The sequence below is a fragment of the Trematomus bernacchii genome, unplaced genomic scaffold (assembly GCF_902827165.1).
Source record: "Trematomus bernacchii unplaced genomic scaffold, fTreBer1.1, whole genome shotgun sequence".
NCBI lineage: Eukaryota > Metazoa > Chordata > Actinopteri > Perciformes > Nototheniidae > Trematomus > Trematomus bernacchii.
Window position 1 is genome coordinate 19,098,396 of NW_022987593.1, and position 13,046 is coordinate 19,111,441.

The following is a 13,046-nucleotide window of genomic DNA, read 5'->3' on the forward strand; positions in this document are numbered from 1 at the left end:
AGAAGAATAAGTTATTTTTACCTGTAATGAACTACTACTGTTTGATGAGAAATCAAATCATGGTTTGCTATATATGAATGATATGTTATAGGAGCAAATAATTCAGGGAAGAAAGGATAGGCCTAATAAGTATTTCCATCAAACTTTATTTTTAGAAATGTACAAAATGAACATGCGTAAATATACATATATACACTGTATATCATCCATTCCTACCCTTATAGGCGTTTTCGGCATCTTGCCTATCGCAGCTTTGTAAGCGGCTGCCGGGGCTTTTGAGGACGAGGCATCAGAGTGGGTCATCCCGTGTGTGTGTTGTCCGCCAGATACACCAGGAGTTTCCTGATCTGGCTGGACGAAATCAAATGCAAATCACAAAAATATTAGAGAAACTTAGTTGTTTTAGATTCGTTAGTAGTAGTTGTGGTAGGAGTGTGTATCTATCTAATCTATCTATCTAATCAACACAGTTAGCTTGCCAGCTAATATGCTAACCTACGTTTGCTAGTTGTTCAGTGTAATATGCTATAGGCTACTATACTATACTATGAACAACAGATAGTGGTTAGTTAGCGTATAAAATATACGGCTGTACCGACGCCATTATAAGACTGATGTTCCCCGAAAAAAAGCGGGCGGAGCCTCTCTGGTGGTTGACTAATCAGAACAGAGTGGCCGAGCTGACCAATCGGAGCACACTAGGCTCACAGGGAGGGGGGGGCAAGAGCTCCAACGAGCCGTTTAGTGGAGAGAGTGAATACTGCTGAATACACATACTTTACAGAGATGCTGTATGCGAAACCAATGTGAGTTTGGAAAATTGCACAGTATACGATTGACTTTTATTGATGGATTTGGCGCAAGAAGTACACTTCTCTTCAGAGACCTCAAGAGCCAGATATAAATGATTATTAGCGTCAAAAATGGTGTTGCTATTAAAGGTTTTGCTTCTACCTAAAACTCAGTAACAGGAGTGTAATGGAGGGGATTTCTAACAGGTTTGAGGTTTCTGATTTGAAGCTCTTCTCCACTGTAGCAGTGAGATAACGCACACATTTAACAAGCAGCACAATACACACTAGGATAAATCAACATGATAACTTGGCTTCTTCTGACTCAAAGACAACCGCTCTTCCTCTCAGCCACATCCAAATGATGGGCTGTAGTTCAGAAATGATGATCAAGTCCAGATCGAGGTAACCATTTTTTTTGTAAGAATGGAGGTTTGGTAAAGTTGGATAGATACCATGGCTTACTGTTAATATTTACATTAATTATGTGACCGTCTCTGTTTCCTGTAGATATTTAATTGCTCTTTTTACTGCACTGTTAGTGTACAGTTTTACTATTATGCTGCTGTGTTTATTGTATTTTTATAACTCTGGCATAACAATTTAAGTCTTATCTTATCTTATCTTAATTCCATCGATTCTAAAGGACTCTGAACAGATGTACAAAATTGGACTGTCACTTCCTGTGATGAGTTTACACGGATGTATTTACCTCGCTGTCTGCTTTGTGTGACCTGAGTGTCTGTATGTGTGATGCTGTGTGTACCTGTCTGTGTGCTTTCTGTGTTACTGTGTCAGTCTGTGTGTTTCCTGTGTTACTGTGTGTGTCAGTGTGTGTGCTTTCTGTGTTACTGTGTCAGTCTGTGTGTTTCCTGTGTTACTGTGTGTACCAGTCTGTGTGCTTTCTGTGTTACTGTGTCAGTCTGTGTGCTTTCTGTGTTACTGTGTCAGTCTGTGTGCTTTCTGTGTTACTGTGTCAGTCTGTGTGCTTTCTGTGTTACTGTGTCAGTCTATGTGCTTTCTGTGTTACTGTGTGTGTCAGTCTGTGTGCTTTCTGTGTTACTGTGTCAGTCTGTGTGCTTTCTGTGTTACTGTGTCTGTCTATGTGTTTCCTGTGTTACTTTGTGAAACTGTGTCGGTTTTCTCTGCGTTGTGGCGGGGTGGTGCGGCTAGGTGTAAGAGGTCGGTTGCTGACAACGCCACCTGGGGGAGTTTCGCCCAGAGACAGTTTAAGGGTTAATATCAAAGGCTACTTTATTTATAAAATACAGAGTATCTAAAAACACCAGACACAATACATTTCAATAAAATCCACACTTTGGGGAAAAGGACAGGGCTGGGACTTACCACAGCGGCAGTTAACAAAAAAGGGAGTAAGGGGTCCAAACTAAATCACCCGTGACACTGCACACCACACAAAACGGACACGTGAAGAACACCACTGCTCCCACCAGGGAGTCTGCCGCCTCAGGCCCACAGCACCTGTCCGGCACAAGACAAAAGGTTAGGGTTCTGCCACGTTTGGTGCAGAAAGATAAACAAAGGAAAAACAACCAAATACACCAAATCTTAATTAATGTAAACACAAATCAATAAACAAATTACACCAAATGAAAGTAAATGTAAATATCATCATTGCACTAATTTATCTATCTACCCACCAGAGGTCGCCAGCAGAGATGGCAGTGTCCAAAGACACTGAACCAGGGCTCTAGGTTTTCTGTTTGATTTTAAAATAGGATAAATATACTCTTGCTACGAGGGATGCTACTAGAAAGAAGAATAAACGAGTGAACTATGAAGGAAACTTCTTCCATGACATAGATCAACATCAACATGTTAAATCAATCAATAGCTCCAACAATAATTACCGGACCATTGTGTGTCTAATTCCTACCAGTCCGCTTGATTATGAGTGTGATGTGTGTGTTCATGTTGGGTTGCCACTAACAGGCATGTGAGTTTCTCACGTCTCAGTGTTCTGCATTTCTCTGAAACAGAAGCAACCTGACCGCAGAGAGAGCAGAGAAGAAACAAACCAAGATAATTGATATGGCATTTTCCATTCTCTCTTATAATTAATACTGTGCCCTTCATGCTGTTCAGTAAAACTGCCTCGTGGTTTCACAGGTTAATGCCTTCCTGTTCCTTCACTACACCGGCAGACTGTGTGACGTCCTCAGTGCTCATAGAGATGAATGTTATTCTCTTCTTCATTTGAATGCTCTTTTCTTGTTTCTGTGGTATATCGGCAGCAAAACAAGTTAAAACCATAGTTTATTTTGTATAAGAAAAGTTTATACTTTGTTAAAAAACATTACTTTATTGTGTAGTGGGCGTTAACTGGCATTTGGCTCATCATGCATATTAATAATCTAAACAGGAAGTAAATCTAGTCTCTTAACAGCCTGATATCCGTCTTCTGCTCATTGGTGACAGAGGAGAGGCATCTTTGAACACATGGTTCCTCCTTCACTGTGAGTAGAAACAGTTTATTGATGTAATGATTCTGTATACCTCCTGTGAACATTATTTAATCTGACATGTTTTATAGTCTCACAGAGATGAGAGGAGCAGCTATGAGTCTAACTGCAGCAGCGAGTGGATTAGTTGTCTTCCTGCTCTCTGTGTCAGGTACTGTACATCTACACTTACATTCATCACATGAACAGAGGGGATTCTGGGGAAATGTGGGACTTGTAAAAGCAGGTCATTTGTAGAAATAAGTGGATCGGGGTTGGATGAAATGCAAACTTTCCAGAAATATTCCAAATATCTGTTTTGTGTAGCTTTGTTGAAACGGGTAGATGTTACCAAGTTTTAGTAGTTTTTTAGTGTTACATGTAATGGATACTTGTAAAAATGTATTTCCTGTATTGGTCAACGTAATTTGAACACAAAAGTAACTGTGTGCTTATTACTCTTACACGCTTCAAACTGATAATATTGTTCATTCATAACTGTTCCCTCCTCACCATGTTATAACATTTTGCTATGTTGTATTTTTAAGATGAGCCTGTTTAAAAAAATTATTGTAGTTTTCATAAAAATGTTAGTGTTTTAGAGGGATATTTTCTTACTAGTCATTTCATACTATCTCAACTTCTCTCATGTCTACACTTTGAACCAAACCCTTCTAGTTTAGTTTTAGTTTAGTTTAGTTTAGTTTATTTATTTTTTTCGAGCGTGTAAAACCAAAGAAAATACAAATGAAACAAAAGGTGATACAGACATGATACAGTACTATACAAATGAATGCAATAACAAAACGAAACATTTAATTAATAATTGAATAATCTGTAGTATCATTGTCTGATATCAATAAACAATAAACAACAAAGCTTTAGCTAATTACACGTCCGAAAAGGGGTCGGAAGAAGTTTACACTTATTTAATCCGACCCCTTCTCCCTTTTTTTTTTTAATTTCTTTTCTTTTTTTTTTACATCTTAATATATGTTAACATACAATATAAACGTATACTTATAATCTTGAATAATTTATATAATCATTCATATAATATATACAGGCAAGTTAGGACAATGGTCTCTATATATTTATATATATACATACACAAATTCATACAAACACAAATTCATAAATAAAATACAAAACAAGAATATAAACAGTTATGGTTTAGCAGTTTCATCTATCATGTACCTTGTGATAATTGTGTCTTTATACCTCTTTTTGAATAGTTTTATGTTTGAACATCCCTTTAGCTCCTCACTCAACTTGTTCCAGATCTTCACCCCACAAAACAGAAACACAAAAACTTCTCTTTGTTGTGCGCACCCTAACATTAGTGAATATAAATGAACCCCGTAAATAATGATTCCCTTGTCTTTCATTGAACAATATCTGAATATTCCCAGGTAATTGAACATTTTTTGCCTTAAACATGATTTGTGCGATTTGGAATTCAACAAGATCTGACAGTTTTAATAATTTTAGCTCTAAGCATAATGGGTTTGTATGATCCCTATAGCCGACATTTTTAATAATTCTTATTGCTCTTTTTTGTAGAATAAATAGGGATTGTGTTGTAGTTTTATAATTACTGCCCCAAACCTCTGCACAGTAACTTAAATAAGGTAAAACCAATGAACAGTAAAGAATGTAGAGGGAATTTTGATCAAGAATCTGTTTTGCCTTGTTTAATATTGCAATACTTCTTGAGACTTTGGAATGAATATGTTTTATGTGTGGTTTCCAGCTCAGTTTCTCATCAATTGTGATTCCAAGGAATTTATGTTCTTTAACTCTCTCAATGAAAATCCCATCTATCTTAATGGATGCTTGTGTATTGCTATTTCCAAATATGATTAATGTTGTTTTATTCAAGTTTAATGATAACTTATTACTGTTTAGCCATAACTTTAGTTTGCATATTTCAGCTGTGATCTCTTCCAATAGTAGCTGTACATTGTCCCCAGAACAAAATATATTAGTGTCATCAGCAAACAAAACAAACTTGAGTACTGTCGATACATTGCATATTTCATTAATATACATAATAAATAGTTTCGGCCCCAATACTGACCCCTGGGGGACACCGCATGTAATGTCCAAATATGAAGAACAACACTCTCCCAGCTTCACAAACTGTTGCCTGTTGGTTAAATAACTCCTTACCCATTCCAAAACTACACCCCTGATTCCATAACGTTCAAGTTTTTTTATTAATATGTCATGATTAATTGTGTCAAATGCCTTTTTTAGGTCAATGAATATTCCAATGGCATGTTTCTTTTGGTCAATTGAGCTAGTAATTTCTTCAAGTGAGTCTACTAAAGCCATCGATGTTGATCTATTGGCTCTGAATCCATATTGACTTTCGGTGAGAAGTTTGTGTTTTTCTATGAAATTGTCCAGTCTGTTATTGAAAAGCTTTTCAAGAATTTTTGAGAATTGTGGTAGAAGTGTGGTAGTTCCTTCTCTACTCTCTGACCTCAGTGTTATATTGCCACACTGTGAGTTGAAAGCAGTCTTCTTCTTTTTCTTATCTGTATATCAGACAGAAGCTGCTCACACCTCAGTGTTCTGCATTTATTTTCACACTTACCTCAGCAGCAACCTGACCACAGAGCGAACAGAGAGGAAACCGTTCAGAGAATCACACACTTTTCTAATTAATATGATCGCTAATCATTCACTGTTCATTTATATGAAAGCATTTTCCAATCTCGTGTCAAACTGAACATACCCTTTTTGCGTAGACTTCTGTTCTACCTGGTTTGATTAAGAAACAAGAAAGTCAAAGAGTATCATTGGTTTTAAAGTGCCTAAGAAGGAATTCACATGTGTTTTTCTGCTCTATCCCAGTAAAGTTTGTAAAATGTTTATTTTTACATTCTTTGTTGAAAGTACTGTTCAGGCAATTTCTCAACAATTTATAGATTAACTTTGATTCTAGTTTCTGGTGTGCTCTGTGTTTCAGTGGTTCAGGGTCAGGATGGCTGGGGAGTGGCTTACTCTTCTACTGAGATCTGTGCAGTGAAAGGATCAACAGTGGAGATAAGATGCAGCTACACATACCCATCTCCATGGAGAGGTCGTGTTAACACAGTGGAGAAAACATTCTGGTTCACTAAAAAGAAAGATGGTGAACGTGTAGATCTGACCACAGTCTCAGAGTATGCAGGTCGTGTAGAGGATCTCTGTGAAAAGAACATCTGCACTCTGAGAATCAGAAACCTGACAGAGAGCGACTCAGCTGAGTACATGTTCAGGTTTGAAACAAACCAAGCAGGAGGAGAATATGGTGGTTGGAGTGGCGTCACTTTGTCTGTCTCAAGTAACAATTTTCAATGATATGTTAATTATTTATTAATGTTTTGGTTAAAATAATAATGTTTTATAATAATGTGTTTTGAGAGTTTTCGTCTTAAATAACATATATGTTCCTTCATAAATCCAGATCTCCAGGTCACATCAGATACAAACTGGCTGTATTGTCAGAGCAGTTGTCCTCAATATTCTTATCCTTCCTACATCTGGTACAAGAACGGACAAAGTATTCAGGGAGAAACATCTGATTATACAACCAACCCGAACAATGCAGACAGTTATTCCTGTGCTTTGAAGGGATATGAGGACTGTCCCTCTCCTGCAGTGTGTGAGTTTACTCTTACACACATACATTGACATTACAATACAGTGACGTTATAGACATACTGTACATAACCATACCGGAGTCTTCTAAAGTACATTACATCAGTTTCATTTTTATCAGGGCAATTTACAATAAGTGGAGACAACCATAAAGATAAAACAAATATCCTACAAGCACTTTAGCTTTCAATAAACCCAACATGTTACATACATAAATTACTTTTTTATGAATACAAATGTGTACAGTTCTTTTTTAATGACATTTTGAAGTATGAAAACGTTGTTGCTGCATTAACTGTTTGATGTTACACAGTTTAGTTTACTTAGATGCTCTATTAAAGTCAGTTACCAGAGAGAAGCATGAGTTTTGAAGCCATTAATATTAAGATTAAGCACATTTAGTGGCTTTCTCCATAAGCAGAAATCTTTGATTTTACACCTGATCAAATTACAATATAGATGACTAGGGATAGTTTAAAATAAATTATAAAATAGTCAATCATGCGTCATAAAAAAATATAATCTTTAACATTTCTCTTCCAGATGCTCCAAAGCCTCCCTCTGTGTCAGTGAGTCCCTCTGAGATAGAGGAGGGCAGTTCAGTGACTCTGACCTGTAGCAGTGATGCTAACCCAGCAGCTAACTACACCTGGTACAAGGAGGATGAAAACTCTCCAAAAGCTTCAGGACAGATCTTCACCATCACTGACTTCAGAGCTGAACACAGTGGGAGTTATTCCTGTGGAGCCCAGAACAAGTTAGGACGTAGCAACTCCACCTTACATCTGATTGTTGTGGCAGGTACGTTTTATGCATTCATCCACTACCAGACACTTATAAGCTTGTTTATTTCAGTCACATCATCTGCATGGTAGTCAGATTTTCAATGTTATTCTTGGATCAGGGATAGGGTTCATAATGTTTTCATTAAATTCAGCTTGTTTGTTTTCAGTCACATGGTCTGGGTAGGAGGCTGAAAAAGGAGTGTGTGTTCAAATGTACCTTTCCGGTTCGGGATAGGGGTTGTTTTCTTTCTTTTACATAAGGGAATAATTATCCTGAGGGTCCAGATTCAGTATGGGGTGCAGTCATTCCCTGTGCACTCAAGAGTGAGAGTTGTGTCTGTTTTGTGAAGCTTATGCCAAGTGCAAGTGCCCACAGGCTGAGAGATATTCCATCGGTATTGAGAAGGAAATAATAAGGAAATAATGAATCACCTGTTCATCACAAAACTAACAATATTATGAATGTATTTGCATTTGTTTCAGCTTCTTGAACATTGGACAAGTATTCTTTTATTAACATTACTTTTAAAACAAATTATGGTATATTTTTTTAGGAATAGGAAGGTTGAAAATATAGTCTTACACTGCTCCTAGTACTAGGATGGGTTAAAAGCAGAGAACAGATGTCACTGTGTGTGCTGTGTGCTCTGCATGTGTGACCATTAACGAGGGTTTCATCCCTGCAATTCTATTCTATTATTATCTATTATATTACACACACCCTGTAATACTCCAAAGCGCCCCTAGGGGTCCTTGTATCCATATATGAGAAACACTGCTGTATTAACCATCTGTTCTCTGTTGATCACTGTTTCTCAGGATCATGGAAGCAACTACCTTTTGTATCAATCCCTGTAGTTCTCCTGGCTGTCATTTCTCTCTCTGTCTTCCTGTGGATCAGGTGAGCAGATCTGATCATCTTAATCATTGTTTGTTAAATCATTAAAAGTCTGTTTGTCTGGTGTCAACATGTGATTCTTCATAAACTCTCCTAATCAGAAGAAAGAGGGCTTCCAGAGACTCGTCTGAGCCCGAAGAGAGACCGGACAACAGGGAAGAGGTGAGAGTAGATGCTTACGTAATTAATCGAGTACAAAAGAAAACATATTACACTCAATTTATAATGAGGAGTATTTCATGGTCTTTAAAGGTGGGGTAGGTAAGTTTGAGAAACCGGCTCGAGATACACTTTTTGTTATATTCCATGGAATGTTCTTAACATCCTGATAGCAATGAATATCTTAAAGGGGACCTATCATGCAAAATTGTTTGTTTGTTTGTAGCCTTTATTTATCCAGGTTAAAAATCCCATTGAGATCAACGATCTCTTTTACAAGGGAGACCTGCGGTACATTGAGTTACACATATAAAAACAAACAGAAAACAAAAAGGACATCACAACATAATTACAGGGGTATACATTAGCATCTATTTACATTTACAGGTATCCAATAATATTTAAAATGCACTTTTGTACGTCTTTTATACATGAATATGTGTCCCCGGTGTTCCAGGGAACTCACCAAGTGTCAGAAAACACAACCCTCTCTATTTTCCTCCATACCCAAATCTCTAAAAAAGGGGCTGCAACGGATCTGATAAAAACTGATCCAGATTTGAACACTGTCCTGACGTCAGGACGGTGGCGCTACGGCTATTGGGCCAACTCCACCAATCAGGAGGAGACAGCCACGGCCATTGCCGTTCGAAAGCACTGGAGACGCTGTAGTACATATGCCAGGCCTGTAGGTGGTGTTCTCACAGAATCTGCCCTTGCAAAAACAGAGCTAAACATTTTCAAATTGAGCGAAATGAGGCATGGCTAAAATGCATGATCTGTTTGGTATTTTGAAAAAAAAAAAAGTATAAATATGCCTTATATAGGTATGGTCCTACACTATATTATTCAAATATAGCATGATCGGTCCACTTTAAGTGCTTTGACAAAAAATCCATAAAAAAATGTCATCTGTGGAAGCCGTAATACTGTAAAAAGCACGACCAATCATTTTAGCCGGCCCAGCTAAAATAACTGGATGGCCTACCTGCCTGTCAGCCTTCCATCTGTGCACAAACTTATCTCGTGCCCTCATTGGTCATGTGCGCGTTCGTGTGTGTTGGAGGAGGGGCTCTGTAAGGAAGTGGCAGATTTTCTCCGGTTGTGTATTTTCAAATTATAGCGATCTCGAGCCGGTTTCTCAAACGTACCTACTCTACCTTTAAGTGCTTATAGAAAATGTATCCGACATAGAAGGACCTCTTGCTGCTCTTTTTACATCCTTCTATAAAAACCTAATTTCTATCACAATCTCTTTGATTCTCCTCTTAGACATGAGTACATTTCAAGTACATCCAGAAGTTTTCCTATCTTTGATCCTTTAATCTTTTCTGTCATAAAGCATCATGTTGATAAAGCAGGGATATTTTCCCATCATTACCACAGCTGCTGTTGGTTTGGCCTTTTCTGTCCTGGGTGCATTCCTCTGTAAATGAAATACCTATTAAAGGTCCCATGTCATGGCCATTTCTACTGATCATAATTCCATTGTTGAGGTCTACTAAAATAGATATATATTGTTCAATGTTCCAAACTCACTTTGGTTTCTCATACAGCATCTCTGTAAAGTATGTGTATTCACTCTCTGTCCTAAACGGCTTGTTGGAGCTCCTGCCCCCCCCCTCCCTGTGAGCCCAGTGGCTGTCTGCGAGACAGCGAAACCCAGCCCGAGCACACACACACACCCGCAGCCTAGCCGCGTCCCACCGTCTCAGGGAGGAGAAATCGGCGGAGCTGCAGCTGAGAAAAGATTTTAGTGTGTGTGTGTGTGAGGAAGTCCGGGATTGGTCCGCGGACGTAATGTAACAGCTCCACGGATTGGTCCACTTTTCTGTGTTAGAGTTTTACTCGCTACAGGGTGTACTTTGAGGGTTTGTGACTTTGCAGACCGTTTACATGCAGAACAACCTTCATAACACACAAGGGGACGGGTAATAACCGGAAAAGCATGACATGGGACCTTTAATGTAAAAATGCATAGTTTAACTTAAAGTGTTTTCATCCCTGCAGTGTGTACCTGATCAGCCGGAGCAGCAGGATGACCTTCAGTATGCCAGCGTTCACTTCTCCAACAACCGGGCAGACCCTCTTTACTCCAACATGAGAGCAGCTCAGCCCCTCAGACACACGGAGCAACAGGAAGTCTCAGAGTACGCTGCCGTCAAGTTCAGCAGTGCTGCCCCGAGGTGAGCAGATCCTCACACAGGAACATTGTTCACATATCATTTAATTCCTTTTGCATTATTATTAGTACTAAAATCTTATTATGTGTTTTTCAGGGCTAGAGGTCAGGACTCTGAAGAGGATCCCGCTGCATTGTACAGCACGGTCAACAAATCCAGATAAACACAGCAGGCGTTGCATTTGAAGGATGATACTTCAGTTTTTATTACAATCACATTTCTATGTACACAGGGTAATGTGGATTTATTAAATACATGTCTCAGGGTGGAGCTCTCCAAGAATGAGGCGATGAGTTTTCAGCCTAGTTTTTATTAATCTGAATGGCTCAAATGTAAAGATTTTGTTAAGTATTTCACAGCTTAATGTACTGAATTGTTAATATTTCTTGTGTAACATGATTTTTGCCACAAAAAAATTACAAAATGTAGAGATGTTGCAACAAGGGATCTGATCCCTAACTGCTGGCTTGATGGAAAATGTAGATATTACTAAAGAGTTATAATTTACTGATAACAAACCATTTCCATTGTTTTGTAAGTACATTTATCAACTTTATTTTATATGTTCTTCTTCTTGTCTAGACTGAAATATCATCAACTACTTGTTTGTGTTATTTTGTATCCATTCCAAAATACATGTTGTTTTTGAAAAGCCCATTGGGATATCAGAGAGGAACATGTGTTGCTGATGTAGTTGCAGTTTCATTCTGCTGCCACTAGGTGTCAGTAAAGAGCCGTATTTCACTGATGGAAAACCATTACCAGCCTGTAAAGCACATTTATCTTTGGTGTGTGTACGGCCTTAATGTTCACACATTCTTATTCTGACATCTTTTTATATAAATATAAAAGTTCCATTATCACCAATTAAAATAGTTAATTTCTTTGTTACTCTTTAAGTTCATAACCATCACAACTTGTTGCATTTATCTCTTTTGCTTTGTTGTTACACCTGTTATTCTGACCCTAGTCTTTTGCTCTGTACTTCATGTGTTTACCTTTCTCTCGTTCTGTTCTGTTCTGGTTTGAGTTCATCAATAAAGGTTGAAATGTTCATAACTCTCGTCCACACTAATGCTAATGATAGCATTAGTGTCACTAATCTGTCATTTCTAAATAGAATAATTGCACGTGTTCACTTGAAATAAAAACACTGGAAACAATATTAAACAAAACAAGCTGCAGAGATGAAAGTGCAGAGTTTGTGAGGAGACATCAGAAGGTATAAAGAACACAGTGAAGGCTGTCACACTGAGTGAGAGAAGTGTGTGAGTGAAGTGTGTGAGTGAGAGAAGTGTGTGTGTGAGTGAAGTGTGTGAGTGAGAGAAGTGTGTGAGTGAAGTGTGTGAGAGAGAGAAGTGTGTGAGTGAAGTGTGTGAGAGAGAGAAGTGTGTGAGTGAAGTGTGTGAGTGAAGTGTGTGAGTGAGAGAAGTGTGTGAGTGAAGTGTGTGAGAGAGAGAAGTGTGTGAGTGAGAGAAGTGTGTGAGTGAGAGAACTGCTCTTCATGGACAGAAATACTGATAGCTAAGCTTCAGTTTGTGCTGCATGTTGTAGTTTGGTTTAAGTTTATCTTGAATGAATATTATAAAATGTAAAACCCAACCTCAATGAAAAATGTTGTTATGTGACTTTCTGTACACATTATTATTATATAATGAATGCATTCTTCAAGTCATGGAGTCCAGGCAGTTTCATAATAATATCAAGTGATGTTAATTTGCATTAGTAGTTTGTGTAATTTGCATTGTTGATTTTTATTCACTGAACATGGTTTTAGATCTTGCATTTTGGCTGCTTTTATAATAAATTAAGACATTAGGATGTGTGTTCTCTTGTCAGTGAGGAGAGGTGGTCTGTTCACCACAAACTGGTCTCTTTCTGCGAAACAACAAGCTACATAAAGCAATAATGTGAAGAGGAAGGAAGTGGTGTTTTAAACCCCCTGCTTTCTGTCTCCTTTCTACCCTCAAGCCCACAGAGGGACGTTAAGGTTCGTGAGAGCTCCCTTTATTTTAATGTAGAAGGTTTTACTTGTGGACATCAATCAACTTCTTTGTTATTTTGTCACTGAAGCCACACGGAGACGAGAGCAGCAGCTATGCAGCACATTGGGATAT

At 38.1% G+C, this 13,046-nt stretch overlaps 1 protein-coding gene across 1 annotated transcript; it reads left to right on the forward strand.

The window, feature by feature from the left end:
• Positions 1-3,355: 3,355 nt before the first annotated feature.
• LOC117482005 lies at positions 3,356-11,983 on the forward strand. Its single transcript, XM_034129950.1, has 8 exons — positions 3,356-3,425; positions 6,231-6,522; positions 7,448-7,473; positions 7,544-7,705; positions 8,509-8,590; positions 8,689-8,749; positions 10,757-10,932; positions 11,026-11,983. The coding sequence occupies exons 1-8, from the start codon at positions 3,356-3,358 to the stop codon at positions 11,090-11,092; spliced, it is 936 nt and encodes a 311-aa protein (XP_033985841.1). The 3' UTR covers positions 11,093-11,983.
• The last annotated feature ends 1,063 nt before the right edge of the window (positions 11,984-13,046 follow it).